This window comes from Mauremys mutica, chromosome 1 (assembly GCF_020497125.1).
Source record: "Mauremys mutica isolate MM-2020 ecotype Southern chromosome 1, ASM2049712v1, whole genome shotgun sequence".
Classification (NCBI taxonomy): Eukaryota; Metazoa; Chordata; order Testudines; family Geoemydidae; genus Mauremys; species Mauremys mutica.
In genome coordinates this window covers 111,585,291-111,606,407 of record NC_059072.1, presented here as the reverse complement: position 1 = coordinate 111,606,407, position 21,117 = coordinate 111,585,291, and the positions used below count along the sequence as shown (strand labels likewise).

At 48.3% G+C, this 21,117-nt stretch overlaps 2 protein-coding genes across 5 annotated transcripts in view; one reads left to right on the top strand and one right to left on the bottom strand.

Moving 5' to 3' along the window:
- The window catches only part of ERC1 (ELKS/RAB6-interacting/CAST family member 1), a 578,436-nt gene extending 578,140 nt beyond the window's left edge, over positions 1 to 296 (bottom strand). The window contains exon 1 of one of the 2 annotated variants that reach the window (XM_044991188.1): positions 159 to 296. The gene's annotated coding sequence lies outside the window, so the exon portion shown is untranslated. Of the gene's footprint in view, positions 1 to 85 lie in introns of both variants that reach the window. The other variant, XM_044991177.1, reaches the window with a different exon arrangement.
- RAD52 (RAD52 homolog, DNA repair protein) overlaps positions 228 to 21,117 on the top strand; it is a 35,556-nt gene continuing 14,666 nt past the window's right edge. The window contains exons 1-2 of one of the 3 annotated variants that reach the window (XM_044991252.1): positions 228 to 370; positions 18,062 to 18,150. In XM_044991252.1, coding sequence (XP_044847187.1) covers positions 18,064 to 18,150 — 87 coding nt within the window. In that variant the 5' untranslated portion in view covers positions 228 to 370; positions 18,062 to 18,063. The remainder of the gene's footprint in view (positions 371 to 18,061; positions 18,151 to 21,117) is intronic. The other 2 variants (XM_044991243.1, XM_044991262.1) reach the window with 2 other exon arrangements.

Sequence of the window (21,117 nt, the reverse complement as noted above, 5' to 3'; positions counted from 1 at the left end):
CGCCTCCGGCGCGAGCCTGCGAACCCCGCCCTCCTGCCGCCGCCGCCGCGCGACACACCAAGCTCCCGCCCCCTACGCTGCGCACCAGAGCTCCGCCCCTGCGCGGGCCTCTCCTACTGAATCATCGCCGGCGCCGCGCGAGCTAGGGAGAGTCTGACCGCTGGGCTGCTGCTCCTGGACCCTGAGCGCGCGCGTGCGCGCGCGCCGAAGTGGCTGTAAAAAGACCGTCACGAGGTCAACGTCGTCCCTGGCGCGTCCAGTGTGGGCGGGAAGTTTGTCTTTTCCCGCTTGCCGTAACCACGTTGTCGGTAGAGTAGAGGAGCTGCTGCTGCTGGAGGAAGGAGCGAGCCCCGCCCCCACTCACGCACAGGTATGGAGAGATCCAGCCGCGGGGGAGGGGGTGGTGCCCGCCCCTTATGTGGCCTCCCGCTGGATGCACAAGCGCCGCGCCCCCGCCGGGACTGGCTGACAGACCCTTCGCGGCAGCGCCCGCCCCCACCGAGCCGGGGCCGATACAGACGCCGCCGCCGCCTCTCGGCCCAGCACGCGGGGCCTCGTTATGGATACGGCGCTAATGTCGCGTCGGGCAGGGCAACGGCTCTCCGCGCGCTCGGGGCGGCTGTGGTCGGGGAGCGGCCGCGAGACACCCGCCCGGCCGCGGCGCGGGAGAGCCGGGGCGGCAGCGCCGGGGGCGGGGTTGCAGGGGAAGGAGGTTTCTCAGCCCACAGAGTTAGGCGCCGTCGTCGTCGCCGTCCCGCGGGGAGCTGTCGATATGGAGAGGTCTAGGTTGGATATCAGGAAACACTGTTTCCCTAGGAGGGTGGTGAAGCCCGGGAACGGGTTCCCTAGGGAGGGGGCGGAAGCTCCATCCTTAGAGGTTTTTAAGGTCAGGCTTGACAAAGCCCTGGCTGGGGTGAGTTAGTTGGGGATTCGTCCTGCTTTGAGCAGGGGGTTGGACTGATCCTTAATCTTCTATGATACGAGACGCCTTCACCGTAGGTCGTTCAGATCAACGTGATCCTGCACTGGGAGAGTAGAAAGAGCAGGGGCATCTCCAGTGATGAGCTGCCAAAATCTTAACAACGGGTTCCCTATAAAAAGTTCTGATTTAAGGGATGTGCGACAGCATGTATTTTTTGTACCAATAGGGTTACCATATGTCCATATTTTCCCAGGAGGTGATTAAGAACCGAAAAGCCTGACATGTCCAGGGAAATACAGATGTATTTTAACCCTACCTAAAGCTCTTTTTTAAAAAGATGGGGCTGAACTAGAAATGAGCTCCATTTCAAATGTGTGGGTGGTGATCAGGGACAGTCTCAATTTTTGGGTCTTTTTCTTATATAGGCTCCTATTACCCCTCACCCCCGTCCTGATTTTTCACACTTGCTGTCTGGTCACTCTAGGGTGTGCACATGTGTGGGTCCCAGCTGCTCCCTGCCCCCCCCCTCATTAAAGCAGGTGTGCAGGGTTACTGCCCTGGGAACTGCAGGGCACCAGTGGATGTGGGGCTGGCTGCAGATAGGGGCGTGGGGCAGGGCTAGCTGGAGGCAGGGAGTGACACGGGCTGGCTATGGGCAGCTGATGCAGACGGACGGGCAGGGGGTGGCTGGGGGCAGAGGGTGGCTGGGGGCAGGGGCTGGCTGCGGGTGGCTGCGGGCAGGGGGTGGGGCAGGGGGCGGCTGTGCGCTGGGGGTGGCAGGGGCTGGGGGCAGGGGGTGGCTGGGGGCAGGGGGCTGGCTGCGGGCAGGGTGTGGGGCAGGGGGCTGGCTGCGGGCAGGGGGCTGGCTGCGGGCAGGGGCTGGCTGCGGGCAGGGGCTGGCTGCGGGCAGGGGCGGCTGTGGGCAGGGGCTGGCTGCGGGTGGCTGTGGGCAGGGGGCGGCTGTAGGCTGGGGCTGGCTGGGGCCGGCAGGGGGCAGCTGGGGGCAGGGGGTGGCTGGGGGTGGCTGGGGGCAGGGGTGGCTGGGGGCAGGGGGTGGGACAGAGGGCGGCTGTGGGTGGCAGGGGGCAGGGGGTGGCTGGGGGCAGGGGGCGGCTGTGGGTGGCTGTGGGCAGGGGCTGGCAGGGGCTGGCTGGGGGCAGGGAAGGCGGGGGAGGGGCGCAGATACTCACACGGGGCGGGGGGGGGCTGGGAGCAGCAGGACGCAGCCGGAGACTCACGGGGCAGCAGCCGGAGCCCCAGGGCCAGAGGTCCAAAGAGCAGGAGCAGCAACAGGGCCAGGAGGCAGCTCACATGGCTCTCGCAGCGCAGCGCCCCCCGGCGGCCGGGAGGAGGAATTACAGGCTTCCCAGGCAGAGCCCATCAAAGCTTCCCTCGCAGGGAAGCTAGTTAACAAGCGGTTCTAAAACCGCTTCTAAATTTAACAACGGGTTCGCGCGAACCCGTGCGAACCGGCTCCAGCTCACCCCTGGGCATCTCCCAAGGCCAGGCCCCTTATGACCCTAAAACTCTGGGAGCGTCTACACTTGTTAATTATCAGAGGGGTAGCCGTGTTAGTCTGGATCTGTAAAAGCAGCAGAGAGTCCTGTGGCACCTTATAGACTAACAGACATATTGGAGCATGAGCTTTCGTGGGTGAATACCCACTTTGTCGGAAATACCCACGAAAGCTCTTGCTCCAATACGTCTGTTAGTCTATAAGGTGCCACAGGACTCCTTGCTGCTTTTACACTTGTTAATGACTTTGCGGTGAAGAAAACCACCTTCACGAGAAGCGTACAGCTCTTACCACTGTTCTTTTTGCACTGCTGTGAAAGTGAAGACACGTTCTAGCAGCATAAACACCTTTTGGCCTCCGGAGGATATCCCACTGTTCCAAAAGCGACCACTCTGGCCAGCATCTCTGCTGCTCTGACGCATGGACATCTGCCCCTCCACCTGTAAGCCCTGGAAAGTTTGAAGCTCCCTTTCCTTTTGTTTGTAGATGTGGTGAGGAAAGCAGCCAGACAGCAAGAGGTTTTTTAAAAAAAATGCCACAGAAGAAACCAGGAATTAATGGGGCTCCTGAGAGACTAAGCAGGACAATACAGGGCACTTCTGCTGCCTCCCTCCCCCACAAGACCTATCGAGAGAGCTGCACTGTGGGATAGCTGTCCTACAGCGCTGCTCTCATAGGGGATGGAAGTGCTGGTAGTGTAAACACTCTCTGACACCCGAGGAATTGAATGAGTACACAGACCAGTGCTTTATGTTCACCGGTTCACTATCACCAGTGAAACATACAGGGCAAAACTCTGTAAGTGTAGACATACCCTTAAATTATCATCACCGAACATCTGAGCAGTATAGAGTAATTCACACGTTTCAGAGATACTGCTACAGGCTCTATGGGCTGATCCAGATGTCTCTACATTGGTATGTGTTTTTGCGATCATAAAAGCTAGAGCCTGGGTTTTTTGGTTTTATTAAAGTGAAATTCTGGAGAACAAAATAACTGCTTGAGAACGCTGCCAATAAGCCATACTGCTATGTACTAACCCAAGCCCTGTCTAACATACAAAATATTTTACAACGCAGTCTAAGGTCTGGTCTACACTATAGACCTATATTGGTATAACTGTTGCTCGGGTGTGAAAAAGCCATACCCCTGAGCACTATAGTTGCACTGACCTCACACATACACACACGTGTAGACAGCACTTCTCCTGCCAACATAACTACCGCCTCTTAGGAAGGTGGATTAATTAAGCTGATGGAAGAGCTTTTTTCCAGTGATTTGTGGTGTCTGTTAAAATACTACAGGGGTGGCAGCTGCACCAAAGCAGCGTTTTAACGGTAGACCTACGCTGAGACAGCATGCCCCTTCTCCTCTAGTAGCAAACAGGAAAAGCTGTGCATGAATGACAGCCTGCAGCATTTGCTTCCACATATGTCAGCAACAACCTAAGGGGAAAAGTGATCTGAAGGAAACGGGTACTGTGTCTTGCACAGAACTAAAGTATTCTAACAGCCTCAAGTTTAAAGACTATATTTTGTAACTTAAATAATTTTCAGTAAAGAAAGACAACAAGCAGCTAGGGTGGAACAGAAGCACATTTAAGTCTCAAAAGAGTGAGATGCATAGTCAGTATTTAACTAATATCCCAGATTCATTTAGGGTTTACTGTCCTGCTGCTTGAAATGCTGTCTTTGTACCTGATATAACAACTACATTTTTAAGTACCTGTGGCTTGAATGACTTCATACTACTTTTAATATTATAAAAACAGGGATGTTAGATGCTCTCCTGGATTAATTTCTATTCTGGTAATTGCATTCTACCAAACTAAATTCCCACAACACTTACACATGGATATTGTGTTTGTCACTGCCAGTCCCAAATAATCATACAGTGTTGCTGTGTTCTGTTACACAGCTATGTTTTTCACTCAAGAGATTACTTGAATTGGTTTGTGTAAAACTGGTATCTCAGTCTGAGTTTGTAAAACTCTTTGGTATTCTTCTGGAAGAAAGGAGTTATATAAATTAAAGTTATTTTGAGATTTTTCATGAGATGTTTAAACACAGTGTGTGTGTGCAATAAGGGTCCGCTCTCCAGGACAAGCCGTTTTCTTCTACATCATTTTACAAATGTGAAACTTAAAATACTGAAATATGTGACCAATTTGAAAGGTTACTTGTGTCAAGCAAGCTGTGTAATAAAAAGTCCCCTATAACATTTACACACACTATCTAAATTCCACTGCAATTTCAGTTTGATACTGTAACAGTCCCAGTTTGTCCTAAACTGTTATGCAGCATTTTTGTGCCCTGTTAAAAACACGTACAATGTTCCACTTCAAAGACTGCTCTATACACCACTGAAATGCAGCTATCTGCATATAGTTTATATATTGGTTTGTCTGTAAAATGCTGTGGGAAGGAAATATTGTAGAAGGAAATACCCTATATAATAAGAAAAATGGGATAAATAGGAATTTAGAACAATGCACTGGATTGTCTCCAGTACCAGCCAGCTAAGTACCTCTTTGAGCTCACATGTTTGACTAGCTTGCTCTGGGTGGGATCTGTGGAATGATTGTTATTGAAAGAATGTAAGAGATTTTCACTCAGCAAACCATCGCCTCACTCTGAAGGAAATTTCTTATCACATACTGAAAAAAAGGGGTAACATGCTGGGGAGGAAGAAAATAAGAGTATTGTGAAATACGGATTGCATGAAAATTTGTTTTAGGCCGTGTGTGTGTGTGTGTGTGTTATATATATACACACACCTCTACCTTGATGATGGAGGGGGACAGGGGACTGCCTGGGACCATTACAGGGCAAATTTGAAGAGAATTACTTGTAAATAATAAAAATGAGGAATCCTTTTGGCACCTTAGAGACTAACAAATTTATTTGGGCATAAGCTTTCGTGGGCTATGACCCACTTCATCAGATCCATGGAGTGGAAAATACAGTAGGCAGGTATAAAAATACAGCACGTGGAAAAAATGGGAGAGTTGCCTTACCAAGTGAGGGGTCAGTGCTAACAAAAGCATCTGGGGTTAGCACAGAGGAGATCCACAAGTCAAAATAAAGAAATAACCTGATTGTGTCTACCTAAACATTCCCTATCCCAATGAATCCTGCTAGGTATGGAAAATAATTTTTCATACCTGGTTCAAACCTTCAACAGCATTCCTACTTATAGCATTGCTGCTCTGTGTTCCTCCAATCCAGAGAGAGCAAAAGACAAACAAACTTTCCCTTTGTTTCCCCATTTTAAAAAATTCTAGCCTTCCCATTGGCTCTTTTGGTCAGGTGCCTACTTTTTTTTTTCTTTACCTGAGGGACTTTTTAATCCTTTACAGGTAAAGTAAGTAAAGAACAGCTACCAAGAGGGATTTTACAGCTAACTGGCTGGGTGTTCATCAAAGGGAGCTATCCCCCCCCTTTATTTATCACACACACCCCAAATCACAGATGGTACTGGCCACCCTGGTTCAGGGTGGGTCCACACGGGCTGGGATTTCTTCCTGGAGATTTAGGAAACAGAGTTAATAAGATACATGCACCTCTAATTATTACATGAAGAACTAATCAGTACTTTCTACATTTCAAGAACTACAATGACTTAGAATGCAGGGACATTTTTACTCAGAGCGCATCACCCACTTTGTTAGAGGCTCCTGAAATGTGTTGTATCTCAAAATCAAAGTCTTGAAGAGGTAAACTCCACCAAAGAAGTTTTTTGTTAGTCTCTTTGACTGTGTGAAACCACTTCAGTGCAGCATGCTCAGTCTGCAAGTGGAACCGCCGTCCCCAAATATATGGGTGTAGCTTCTCCAGAGCATACACAATGGCGTAACATTCTTTTTCTGAGACTGACCAGTGGCTTTCACTCTCAGAAAGTTTTTTGCTGAGAAACACGGTAGGATGGAATTGTTGATCTGGTCATTTCTGCATTAAAACTGCTCCTACACCATGTTCGGACGCATCTATGGTTACGATGAATGGTTGGTTGAAGTCCAGGGCCCTCAGTACAGGGTCAGATGTAAGGGCCACCTTAAGCTGGTTAAAGGCTTTCTGACACTTTTCAATCCACTGGAACTGCATTTGGCTGTGGTTTTCTGGTCAGGTCGGTCAGTGGGGCAGCAGTTTGGCTGTAGTGTGGTACAAATCAGTAATACCCGGCCAAGCCCAAGAAGGATTGGACCTGCTTCTTTGACTTAGGGATAGGCCAATTTTGGATAGCATTTACCTTAGCCTGTAGGGGGTTGATAGTACCTTGACCAACCTGGTGTCCAAGGTACGTTACCCTGTTTAGGCCTATTTCACACTCTTTGGCCTTAACAGTTAATTCTGCCTCCCTTATGCGCTGGAAGACAGCTTGGAGATTTTCCAGGTGTTTTGCCCATGAATCTGAGAATATAGCCACATTGTCAAGGTAGGCGACTGCATATTCCCCAAATCCAGCCAGAAGGTTATCCACCAGTCTCTGTAAGGTGACAGGTGCATTTCACAGTCTGAAAGGGAGCACATTAAACTCATACAGAGACCTACATGGGTGATGAAGGCTGACCTTTCCTTCGCTGGGTCATCTAGCGGCACTTGCCAGTACCCCTTAGTTAAGTCTAAGGTGGAGATGAACTGGGCACATCCCAGTTTCTCCAATAGCGTATCTGTGTGTGGCATTTGATAGTTTTCTGGGCGAGTTAGAGCATTTAGCTTACGGTAGTCCACACAAGGAGGAGCCATCCAGTAGGATTGGGATCTAATTCAGTGAACATCACCTGTGTCAATGGAGTGGTATGCCCATTCTGTCCATCCTGGGGTGGCTGAAAACATTGGTGTGAAGCTGGTGCACAGCTTCTGGATTTGCTGTCGCTGCTTACGCCCAAGGGCCATAGAAAGGTTCACCTCTTCCGTGCCATCATTGCTTTTTCCTTCATAGTATACTCCTTCAGGCCACTCAGCATCCTCTCTCTCCTGGGCTGTAAACTGGAGAACCTTGATTTCTCTGGAATAAAAGGGCTTTAGAGAATTAACATGGTATACTTTAGATTTAGGGTAGGGTCTGGGAACACTATGAAGTAATTAATAGCTCCCAGGCATTCTCAGACCATAAATGGTCCCTCCCATGACACTTCCATCTTATTTGCATGGAGCACTTTCAGGACCATGACTTGGTCACCTACTCTGAAGGAAAGCTCTCCGGCATGTTTATCATACCAGGCCTTTTGCTCTTGCTGAACATCCCATAGGTTTTCCCAAGCAAGGGCTAGAGAGTCTTTGAGGGTGTTTTGCAGGTTGGTTACAAAGTTCAAAATGTTAGTTCTTGGAGAAGATGTAACCCCCTCCCATTGCCGCTTCACCAACTATAATGGCCCCTTAACTTTGTGGTCATAAACGAGTTCAAAAGGTGAAAATCCAAAACTGGGATGCGGTACAGCCCTGTAGGCAAAGAGCAACTGCTGCAATACGAGGTCCCAGTCATTGGAGTGCTCATTCACGAATTTACATATCATGGCCCCCAAAGTCCCATTAAACTTTTCCACTAGACCATTTGTTTGATGGTGGTAAGGGGTGGCAACCAAGTTGTTTACCCCATGAGCTTCCCAAAGAAGTTTCATGGTCTCTGCCAGGAAGTTAGTTCCCAAATCTGTAAGAATGTTGGAGGGCCAACCTACCCAGGCAAAAATATCTGTCAATGCCTGGCTCATGCTTTTGCTTAGAGCTACTGCTTCTGGCCATCGGGTGGCAAAATCCATGAAAGTTGATATGTACAGCTTTCTTCTGGGTGTCTTCTTAGGGAAAGGACCCAGAATATCCACAACTACATGCTGAAATGGAACCTCAATGATGGGGAGTGGCTGGAGAGGGGACTTGACCTGATCTTGGGGCTTTCCCACCCTCTGGCACACCTCACAAGACCGGACATAGGTAGAAACATCCTTGCCCATTCCCTCCCAGTGGAATGACCTCCCCAAACAGTCTTTGGTCCTGTTCACCCCAGCATGGCCACTAGGGTGATTGTGGGCTAAGCTCAAGAGCTCTTCCCTATACTTAACTGGAACTACCAACTGTTTCTGAGGATGCCAGTCCTCCTTATGCCCACCAGAAAGGGTTTCCATGTATAAGAGTCCTCCTATAACAAACCTGGACCTACTAGAAGAGCTGAGAGGCGGTGGGTTGCTCCATGCCGCTGTCCAAGCTCCCTTGAGTCTCTCATCTGCTTCCTGCTCTGCCTGGAACTACTTCCTTGATGCTGGAGACATTAGTTCCTCGCTGGGTTGTGGACTTGGGCTTGGTCCCACTGGAAGCGATACAGGCAGTGGGTTGTTTCCATTGACCGTGAACCGCTCTCCACTAGTACACTAGGTGGTATTTCAGGCTCCAGTTGAGCCTCTTGCACTGGTTTAGCTGCAGGTGCAGGCTCTGTGGTGCCCTTTGGTGCTGGCTCCCCTGACTCTGGTGGGGTTGCAAGCACAGGCTTTAGTGTTAATTGCTCCACCAGTTTTGATTCTTGGGCTGGTTAGGGTTGCGTCCCAGGAACTGGATCTACAACTGCTGCCATAGACTCTGGTCCACCACCACTGGCTGGGTTCCTGTAGGAGGCTCAGGAATGGAGTTAGGTGTGGAAGCCTGTTTAGCCTGGCTGCGGGTGACCATCCCCACCCTTTTTGTTAGCCTCACATGGTTGGCTAAGTCTTCTCCCAGCAGCATGGGAATGGGATAATAGTCCATATCTCTGACCAGCCCTTATACTGGACAGGCAACTTGGCTGTTGGCAAGTTCAAAGAGTTGACCTTAAAGGGTTGCACCATCACTTGGGCCGCTGGGTCGATGAATTTGGGGTCCACCAGTGATTGGTGGATAGCTGACACCTGTGCACCAGTGTCTCTCCATCCAGTAATCTTCCTCCCACCCACACTCACAGTTTCCCTTCGCTCTGGGGGTATTTGCGAAACATCTGGGCCTGAAGGCTCTTGGTGGGATTCCGGGGTGATGAGTTGCAGTTGGTTGGTGCTTTTGGGGCAGTTGGCCTTTACATGCCCTAGCTCGTTAAATTTGAAGCATCACGCAGCTGACTATGGGCTGGGCAAGGTGAATGGTTGGAGAGTAGGGTGGTGGGATGAGAGGCATCTGGGGCCTCCCTGGCTGTGTGGAGGGTTCCTCCTTGCAAGTTGGGGCTTTGGGCTGACCCTGATGGTGGGGTGTTGTCTCGGGTTACACCTTCTGGTATCCGCTCCAACTGCTACTAGCTTTCTTCTCTGCCACCTCCACTCATTTGTTTCCAATCTCCCCCACCTCAGTTACAGTTTTGGGCTTCCCATCTAGGGTGCACCTTTCTATTTCTTCAGGAACACCCTCTAAGAACTGCTCCGTTTGCACTAGGAGAGACAGATCTTCCAGAGATTTAACACTTGCTCTTGATATCCAGGCATCCCAATTTTTTACAATGTGGTAGGCGTGTTGGGAAAATGCCACGTCTGGTGTCCACCTTAGGACTCTGAACCGCTGACGGGCATGCTCGGGTGTTAGCACCATTCTAATTCTGGCCTTTTGTTTAAAAAGTTTGTACTCGTTCATGTGTTCTTTAGGCATTTCAGCTGCCACCTCTGCTAAGGGTCCACTGAGCTGCGGCCTCAGCTCCACTATATACTGGTCTATAGGGGTATTGTATCTAAGGCAGGCCCTTTTGAAATTTTCTAAGAAGGCCTCTGTATCATTGCCTACCTTGTATATGGGAAATTTCTTGGAATGGGGAGTGGTACCTGGAGAAGGATTGTTAGGGCTACCTCAGTGGTCCCCAATGCGGTGCCCGCGGGTGCCGTGGCACCCGCCGGGGCATTTATGTGTGCCCGCCTAGTGCCCAGCAGGGGAGAGAGGCCGTGGCCCCGGGCCTGCCAGAGACCGAGAACTCCAGGGCTGCAGGCTGCGGGCGCCGGCGTTCTCGGTCCCCAGTAGGCACGGGGCTGCGGCTTCTCTCCGGGGCTGCAGGCTGCGGGCGCCGTTTTCTCTGTCCCCAGCAGGGGTGGGGCCACGGCTTTTCTCCGGCTTCAAAGCCGGAGAAAAGCCACGGCCCCGCCCTGCCGGGGACAGAGAACTCCGGGGCTGCAGGCTGCGGGTGCCAGTGTTCTCGGTCCCTGGCAGGCGAGGGGCTGTGGCTTAAGACAGAGAGAAGCCGCGGCCCCGCGCCTGCGGGGGACAGAGAACTCCGGGGCTGCAGGCTTCATTCTATGTTAAAGTTAGAATAATAAATATATTTGGACCAGCAGTTCAACAATGTTTTACTTTTTTAAAATAAATAAGATGAAAACTGTTTGATATTTGTTTTGTAAAAACTCCTTAATTTTTCTTACAGGTAGATTAAAAAAGAGCAAATTCACATGGTAAGGTGAAAGAGTAATTGCCAAATAATTAAATTAATACCTTTTACATGTAAAATTACCCTTTTTAATCTTATGGATTCATATATTATGTAATATTAAATATGATGTTTTTCATATTATTTAATGTACAAATACAAAATAAGTCTTGAAAAATTGTTGGCGCCTGCCACACTCTTCTGAAAACGTGAATGTGCTACTGGCCATAAGAACATAAGAAAGGCCGTACCGGATCAGACCAAAGGTCCATCTAGCCCAGTATCTGTCTACCGACAGTGGCCAATGCCAGGTGCCCCTGAGGGAGTGAACCTAACAGGCAATGATCAAGTGATCTCTCTCCTGCCATCCATCTCCATCCTCTGACAAACAGAGGCTAGGGACACCATTCTTACCCATCCTGGCTAATAGCCATTTATGGACTTAGCCACCATGAATTTATCCAGTCCCCTTTTAAACATTGTTATAGTCCTAGTCTTCACAACCTCCTCAGGTAAGGAGTTCCACAAGTTGACTGTGTGCTGCGTGAAGAAGAACTTCCTTTTATTTGTTTTAAACCTGCTGCCTATTAATTTCATTTGGTGACCCCTAGTTCTTGTATTATGGGAATAAGTAAATAACTTTTCCTTATCCACTTTCTCAACATCACTCATGATTTTATATACCTCTATCATGTCCCCCCTTAGTCTTCTCTTTTCCAAACTGAAGAGTCCTAGCCTCTTTAATCTTTCCTCATATGGGACCCTCTCTAAACCCCTAATCATTTTAGTTGCTCTTTTCTGAACCTTTTCTAGTGCTAGAATATCTTTTTTGAGGTGAGGAGACCACATCTGTACACAGTATTCGAGATGTGGGCGTACCATGGATTTATATAAGGGCAATAATATATTCTCAGTCTTATTCTCTATCCCCTTTTTAATGATTCCTAACATCCTGTTTGCTTTTTTGACCGCCTCTGCACACTGCGTGGACATCTTCAGAGAACTATCCACGATAACTCCAAGATCTTTTTCCTGACTCGTTGTAGCTAAATTAGCCCCCATCATGTTGTATGTATAGTTGGGGTTATTTTTTCCAATGTGCATTACTTTACATTTATCCACATTAAATTTCATTTGCCATTTTGTTGCCCAATCACTTAGTTTTGTGAGATCTTTTTGAAGTTCTTCACAATCTGCTTTGGTCTTAACTATCTTGAGTAGTTTAGTATCATCTGCAAACTTTGCCACCTCACTGTTTACCCCTTTCTCCAGATCATTTATGAATAAATTGAATAGGATTGGTCCTAGGACTGACCCTTGGGGAACACCACTAGTTACCCCTCTCCATTCTGAGAATTTACCATTAATTCCTACCCTTTGTTCCCTGTCCTTTAACCAGTTCTCAATCCATGAAAGGACCTTTCCTTTTATCCCATGACAGCTTAATTTACATAAGAGCCTTTGGTGAGGGACCTTGTCAAAGGCTTTCTGGAAATCTAAGTACACTATGTCCACCGGATCCCCCTTGTCCACATGTTTGTTGACCCCTTCAAAGAACTCTAATAGATTAGTAAGACACGATTTCCCTTTACAGAAACCATGTTGACTATTGCTCATGAGTTTGTTTTTCTATGTGTCTGACAATTTTATTCTTTACTATTGTTTCAACTAATTTGCCCGGTACCGACGTTAGACTTACCGGTCTGTAATTGCCGGGATCTCCCCTAGAGCCCTTTTTAAATATTGGCGTTACATTAGCTAACTTCCAGTCATTGGGTACCGAAGCCGATTTAAAGGACAGGTTACAAACCTTAGTTAATAGTTCCGCAACTTCACATTTGAGTTCTTTCAGAACTCTTGGGTGAATGCCATCTGGTCCCGGTGACTTGTTAATGTTGAGTTTATCAATTAATTCCAAAACCTCCTCTAGTGACACTTCAATCTGTGACAGTTCCTCAGATTTGTCACCTACAAAAGCCAGCTCAGGTTTGGGAATCTCCCTAACATCCTCAGCCATGAAGACTGAAGCAAAGAATCCATTTAGTTTCTCCACAATGACTTTATCATCTTTAAGCGCTCCTTTTGAATTTTGATCGTCAAGGGGCCCCACTGGTTGTTTACCAGGCTTCCTGCTTCTGATGTACTTAAAAAACATTTTGTTATTACCTTTGGAGTTTTTGGCTAGCCGTTCTTCAAACTCCTCTTTGGCTTTTCTTATTACACTCTTGCACTTAAGTTGGCAGTGTTTGTGCTCCTTTCTATTTGCCTCACTAAGATTTGACTTCCACTTTTTAAAGGAAGTCTTTTTATCTCTCACTGCTTCTTTTACATGGTTGTTAAGCCACGGTGGCTCTTTTTTAGTTCTTTTACTGTTTTTCTTAATTTGGGGTGTACATTGAAGTTGGGCTTCTATTATGGTGTCTTTAAAAAGGGCCCACGCAACTTGCAGGGATTTCACTTTAGTCACTGTACCTTTTAACTTTTGTTTAACTAACCCCCTCATTTTTGTATAGTTCCCCCTTTTGAAATTAAAGGCCACAGTGTTGGGCAGTTGAGATGTTCTTCCCACCACAGGGATGTTGAATGCTATTGTATTATGGTCACTATTTCCAAGCGGTCCTGCTACAGTTACCTCTTGGACCAGCTCCTGCGCTCCACTCAGGATTAAATCTAGAGTCGCCTCTCCCCTTGTGGGTTCCCGTACCAGCTGCTCCATGAAGCAGTCATTTAAAGTATCGAGAAATTTTATCTCTGCATTTTGTCCTGAAGTGAAATGTTCCCAGTCAATATGGGGATAATTGAAATCCCCCACTATTATTGGGTTCTTAATTTTGATAGCCTCTCTAATTTCCCTTAGCATTTCATCATCACTATTACTGTCCTGGTCAGGTGGTCGATAATAGATCCCTACTGTTATATTTTTACTAGAGCATGACAATTTCTATCCATAGAGACTTATGGAACCTGTGGATTCGCTTAAGATTTTTACTTCATTTGAATCTACACTTTCTTTAACATATAGTGCCACTCCTCCCCCTGCACGGCCTGTTCTGTCCTTCCGATATATTTTGTACCCCGGAATGATTGTGTCCCATTGATTGCTCTCAGTCCACCAGGTTTCTGTGATGCCTATTATATCTATATCCTCCTTTATCACAAGGCACTCTAGTTCACCCATCTTATTATTTAGACTTCTGGCATTTGTGTACAAGCACTTTAAAAACTTGTCCCTGTTTATTAGCCTGCCTTTTTCTGATGTGCCAGATTCTTTTTTATGTGACTGTTTATCATCTGATCCGGCCCTTACATTATACTTCTCATTCCTCTGCTCCTGACTATAACCTGGAGATTCTCTATCATCAGACTCTCCCCTAAGAGAAGTCTGTGTCCGATCCACACGCTCCTCTGCAGCAATCGGCTTTCCCGTTTTTTAAAAACTGCTCTACAACCTTTTTAATGTTTAGTGCCAGCAGTCTGGTTCCACTTTGGTTTAGGTGGAGCCCATCTCTCCTGTATAGGCTCCTCCCATCCCAGAAGTTTCCCCAGTTCCTAATGAACGTGAACCCCTCCTCTCTACACCATCGTCTCATCCACGCATTGAGACTCTGAAGCTCTGCCTGCCTACCTGGCCCTGCGCGTGGAACTGGGAGCATTTCTGAAAATGCCACCATAGAGGTCCTGGATTTCAGTCTCTTCCCTAGCAGCCTAAAAAGGTTGGGGACCACTGGGCTACCTGATTGATCCAGCTTAGCCTTTTCCAGCTCTAAGCGCTTCAGGCTCCCCTTCCAAGTACTTCACCTCTCTCCTCTTCTTCTGCTTCCAAGCGCTTCACCTGCATTTCCACCTCCAAGCACTTCGCCTGTCTCTCTTCTCCTCCGCTTCCAACTCCGAGTGCTTCATCTGTAGGAAGAAATCCCTGTCTTCCACAGTCAGAACTCGGTCTGGGTTAAGGGCATCCCTCCATCCTGGCACTTGGATCTTGGTTGTGGGAGGGCTAACCCTTTTCTCCTGGGAAGTTCCCAGTCCCCCACCTTTTCCCTGCATTTCTGTCATGGAGCTGGATGTCTAGACTTGATCTGGGTCTGTCTTCTCCATGGCGTGCCACTTTGGGAAGACTGGTTTCTGTAGGGTTTTGGTGCCTGACCTCAACCTCATGCATAGGCTGCCCTACTTAGCCTAACTATTTCGTTGCCACGAAGCTAGAAAAGAAAAATAAGCTGCTTGTTGGACTCCCTGGTTTTGCAGGCTAATCCTTTGGCATGCCTGGTCCTCCTCATTGGTCCTCCTCATTGGTGCCAGCTAGGTGATTTGAGCTGCTTAACCCCTTACAGGTAAAGCGATTTAGTACAGCTGCCAAGGAGGGATTTTTGTACTACCCTTTTCTTCATATTTATGACAACTTGCCACTCCAGGCTTGTATTAAACTCCCAAGGTTACAGCTCCTCTCTGACCTTGGCTTGGTAAACGCTGCCACCACCCAAATGTAAAAAACCCCCATTGAACCTAGGAAGGAGCACTTGGGAATTCCTCCCTGTGGGGTACCCTCAACCCTTTCACCCCCCTCTGGGGAAGAGCTGAGAAAGAAAACAAAGGAAATTAGCTGTGGCCACCAGCTAATCAAAGAGCATATGCACAAACCTCTTAGGACACAAAAATCCAAATCCTTCTTAAAAAAGGCAGATTTTATTAAAACAGACAGAAAATACATTTGGAACTTAGGCTTCTGCTAGATTTTTAAAAGAGCAAATCCAAAAATTAAGCACACAAACTAGCTTTCTTGGGGGTTCATCTTAAAGGTTACAAGCAAACAAAAGCCTCAGGGATTAGCACAGAGGAGATCCACAAACCAAAATAAGAAATAAACCTGATCGCATCTAACTAAACATTCCCTATCCAAATTATTTCTTCTAGGTATAGAAGATACTTTTTCATACCTGGTTCAAACCTTACACAGCATTTCTGCTTATAGTATTGCTGCTCCATGTCCCTGCAGCCCAGAGAACAACAGACAAAAAATTCTAGCCTTCCCATTGGCTCTTTCGGTCAGGTGTCCAGGGTTTTTTTTTCTTTACCTGTTGGACTTTTTAAACCCTTTAAAGGAAAAGCAAGTAGAGAACAGCTACCAAGAGGGATTTTACAGCTAATTGGCTGTCTGGGTGTCCATCAAAGGGAGCTGCCTGCCTCCCCCCTTCATTTATCACATGTGAGCTGTCTCAAGTGCCCATCCCTGCAGAAAATTCCTCCCCCTTTTTCTCCCCCCACAGATATTAAGGAGCACACAGCAGGCAGCTATAACCATGGGGAAGTTATCTTCACTAAGGTCCAACCTTGTTAGTAAACTTCTCCAGTGCCCTTTTAAACGACCAAAGGCACATTCAACCACCATTCTGCATTTGCTGAGCCTATAGTTGAACCATTCCTTACTACTGTCCAGACAGCCGGTGTATGGCTTCATGAGCCATGGGAGCAAGGGGTAGGCTGGGTTCCCCAGGATAACTATAGGCATCTCAATGTCTTCAATGTTCATTTTGTGGTCTGGAAAGAAAGTCCCGGATTGCAGCTTTTTTAACAGACCCAAGTTCCTAAAGATGCATTCGTCATGAACCTTTCCCAATCATCCTACATTGATGTCGGTGAAACACCCTCTGTGATCCACCAGCACTTGCAACACCTTTCAAAAGTATCCCTTTCCGTTTATGTACTCTTTGGCAAGGTGGTCTTGTACCAAGATGGGGACATGCGTACTATCTATTGCCCCATCGCAATTAGGGAACCCTATCGCAGCAAAACCATCCGCTATGTCCTACACATTTCCCAGACTCACTACCCTTTGTAGCAGAAGTTGATTAATGGCCCTGCACACTTGGAGCACAGTAGCTCCCACGGTTTACCTACTCCAAATTGATTCCTCACTCACCAGTAACTGTCTGGCATTGCACGCGTCCAAATAGCAATCGCCACTCACTTCACCAGTGTCAGAGCAGCTCTCATTTTTGTGTTGCTGAACTACAGGGCAGGGGAAAGCTCTGAACAAAGTTCCTGGAAGGTGGCCTTCCACATTTGAAAGTTCTGCAGCCTCTACTCATCATCCCATACCTGCAAAATGATGCAGTCCCACCAATCAGTGCTTGTTTCATGGGACCAGAAATGGCTCTCAACAGAGTGCAGCTGCTTGCTTTGTGACTGCCAGCAGCAACTGTGAATTATTTTTTTTCAATGGCTTGCAGCAGGGCTGCTTGCAGGACATCGCTTTATGTGCGGCGGACCCTACTTCAGCTCTGGAAATACTGCAGGAGAAGGCGCAAGGTGTTTGAGATGCTCACAGCAAGAGTGCACAACTGAGCAGGCTCCATGCTTCTGGGGTTATGGCATACACGTGGAGGTTTTAAGGCACGAAAACCACTGGGTTGTTCGCCGTTGATATGAGGGAGGGAGCACAGTGCATCATGGGATGTTGACGCAATGTTCCCATTCTCTCCTGCGACAATGTTTTGGTCCCATGAGGCATTGCACAAACTTCCCAAAACACACTGCGGCAAGTTGCACTTTGGGATAGCTACCCACGATGCACTGGTAGTGAGGACACACGCTATTGAGACAATGACCATGGTTTGGCAACGCATAATCAACTTAATTAATTCGGAGGCTCATGATCGAATTAGATGAAGTCGACTTAATTTTGTAGTATAGACAGGCCCTAAGAAAAACCAGACAAAGGAGTGGGGAATTGAAGTGTCCACATGGAGAGTTAGTGCAGAATAAATATTGAGTTTTAAATTCACACCCTAACTTCCACGTAAAAAAAGCCCTGAGGGGAACAATGAATGCAGGAGATAAAACAGGTTGAGGCTATGGATGGGTAAAAAAGTAGCAAAGGCCCATCTCTACCAGAAGTTAACAAAGTTATAACACTGTAGATTACGTTTAAGAAAAGTGGTTATGTTGCAGGGATCTGTTAGATTTGCTCTTGGGAAGCAAAAAGTGAATTATTAATCATAAAATGAATTTCCATTGGAACTGCAGTTGTTCATTAGAATTCAAAGTATAATATTGGTATAATATCTAATGCATCCTGTATGAGGGGATTCTGCTGCATGCTTACAGTGGGGTGGACTACATACTAAGTCTCTTCTAGCCTACAATCTTAAGTCTTCAGTGAGACAATTGTATCGGTTGCTTTCTATTCAGATGTTTTGGGGGTTTTGTTTTGCCAGTGATGATGATGACGATTCACTGTTTATTTGTTTTCTTTCCTTTGTCTTTAGGAATGTCTGAAAGTCAGGGGACAAACAGTGGAAGTCACACCAGCAAGATTGGTTCCAGCAGTGGTAGCTCTGCTGTGTGCTTTGGACAGGTCAGTCTCTCTCCATCTAGAACAGAGCTGGAAACACTTAGTTGTTAATGCAGGATGCTAGTTGTATGTTAAAATCATAACTTCCATCCTCACCATGATAGTCTTCATCCTCATTACATTTTCCCCTGCTGGTGGCAGAGCTGTCTCTCCAACACGAATAGCTTTTATCTGAATTACTCAGAGAAAGGGCCTTGAATTATTTTTTAAAAGACAGGAAGAATGTTTTCCTTTCTCTGATGGATTGGACTGTGTCATGGAGTAGGTACACCCCATTATGGGGCAGTGGGTTGTGGGAGGGATCAAAGCAGAGATTTTAGCAGTCCAAGTGGCTTGGCCTCCCATGTCGCTACAGCTGCCCTGGCCCTAGTATAGTGTGGCCCAATGGCCAGAATCCACAAGGCTGTCCTATTGTTCAGGGCTGCTCGACCTCATGGCCCAAGTCTTTCTAGCAGGCCTGTAGCTCAGAGCAATATGGCCCAATGGCTAAGGTCAGTAGGGCAGGCCTTCTGCTGCGTGGTTCACCCCTCTGGGCATCAGCTGCCCCACTGGTGGGGCAGCCAGGGTAGGGGGACCCACGCCCACCCTGCTCCACCAGGTCCCAACCCAGGACTAGGAAACAGTGCTTCCACAGTCAGTCTTGGTCACCCAGTACCTTAGTCCTGATCCCTGGATTGCTTCCTACCCTTCCTTCCAAGTCTGGTAGTCTTATGGCCTCCATTGTCTCTCCTCTATCGGCAGCGGTGGTCAGCTGGGGGTCCGTTGGAGCCTGAGCCCAACTTGCTTCCGTATCTTGGTTGTGCAGCTATAATATTTGGTTCATTGGTCAGTGAAAGGTGGCTGCGGCTCCATGCAGCCCAAATGGCATCATGACAAATTGATATAAGCCAAATGAGATAGGGAAGGCAGTCTTCTCACAGGAGGCCAGTGTCAGGGGTATCTGCCAATACCCCTTAGTTAGATGTGATCTTGAGGTGAACTAAGCGCTACCCAGCCGCTTGAGGAGCTCATCTACATGAAGCATTGGTTTAGGTGTAGAACCAGGAGATAGCGTTAACGTTCCTGAAATCAATACAAAATCTGATGGCCCCAACAGGCTTTGGGACCAGTACTATCGGATTCCGCCACTCTCTCTGAAATTCCTCTACCACCCTTAGGGACAGCTTACTTTCCAGTTCTTTTTGGATGGCTCCCTCCATCCTCTTAAGGAGCGGGCGGTGGTTGTTTTGTACCTTCTGACCCAGGAAGGTCAGTCAGTCACTTTGTGTCAGGAGGAGTTGTGGTGGCCGGTAGCCTGGGTTGGCGGAGGCGGCTCCTACATTGGCCTTGTGCGGTCCCCGCTTGGCTGGATGACCTCAGTTTCCTGGGCTCCCTGGTCTACAGGCTTGCTGCTCTGACCCTCAGCGGTCATGAAGTCTTCCAATAAGAAGACAACTTCAGCAAGGGTTGCCGGGCAGGGCTGTTGCACCCATTCCTTCCCCCGGCAGGTAGGATCTGGGTAAACTGCTCCAGTGCTACCATCTCCACAACTTGGACTCTAATCCATTTCTCTGATTCCAGCCATCACCAGCAGTAGTCCCAGAGTTGCTGGGCTGCGGCCTGACCTTTGGCAGGTACTATTTGCAGCAGAGTCGTTGGCGGTACATCTCAGGACTGACATCAGCCTGGTCCAGGATGGCTGCCTTCATTTTGTTGTATCCCAGTGCCTCATGGGGGTGTAAGTTACGGTAGCTGGTCTGGGTTGGGCCAGTTAAGTATGGTGCTGAGAGGGTAGCCCACTGTACTGGTGGCCACTGGGCCTGGTGACCCGTTTGAATGTCACAGAGACTGCCTCAGGGTCCTCACTGGACCCCATCTTAGTCACATGAACTGGCAGTCCTGCCAAAACATTCCTCGCCTCTGGTCCCGTTGGTGTGCTTGGTGTTGGGTGGCCAGTTCCTACACCATCTGGTACCGCTGCTCCTACTGTTGCACCATTAGGAGCTGCTGGTGTGATCTGTTGTAGCAGCTGGTCTGGTGTTGCTTCTTGTTGTGCCGCATGTTGCTGCTGACTCTCCAGCAACCACTTCAAAATCCCAAGTAGGCTGGCCTCCTGTGTTGCCACAGCTGCCCCAGCCCCAGGGCAGCACCGCCCAGTGGCCAGAGTCAATGCAGCCGCCCTTCAGTGCAGGACAGTGCGGCCCAGTGGCCAGAGTCCATAAGGCTGTCCTATTGTTCAGGGCAGTTTGGCCTAATGGCCCAAGTCTATCTAGCAGGCCTGTAGCTCAGGGCAGCATGGCCCAATGGCTACGGTCAGTAGTGCAGTTCACACCAGCGGGGCAGCTGGAGTAGGGGGATCCAGGCCCATCCAGCTCCACTGATCTCAACCCAGGACTCTAGGGAACCAGTACTTCCATGTTCAGTCTTGGTCATCCAGTACCTCAGTCCCAATCCCTGGGTCACTTCCTACCCTTCCTTCCAAGGCTGGTAGTCTCATGGCCTCCCCGTCTGTCCTCCAGTAGCAGCAATGGTCAGCTGGGGGTCCATTGGAGCCTCAGTCCGACTGTCTTTTGGGTCCTGGAGCTCCAGCAGTCTCCCTTTAGGAGCTTGCAACACACATCTGCTCTCATCAGTGGCCAGCCCAGATTGAGCTACTCCCTTTTATACTCTGGTTCATCTGAAGCAGGCCCAGCGGGTGCATGGAGATGTGGCTTCCTCAGCCCACAGTGTGAGGTTAACCCTTTCTGAACCAGTGCAGGGTAGGTACACCCCATCACAGACTGGTTTATCTTAATAGTGGATGACATGCCCCAGGCTTACTTAGAAAAACATGCATTCTCCTCTATTGGTGGAGAGAAGGTAGCTGTTTTCACTCTGCCATTGGAAGAAACCAATAGACAGAGTTTGCCTTTGGCCTTGCATGGTCAATTCTCCTATCCATGCCATTATTTCTTCAGTTAGCTGATGAATATGTCTTTGTATATATGTACA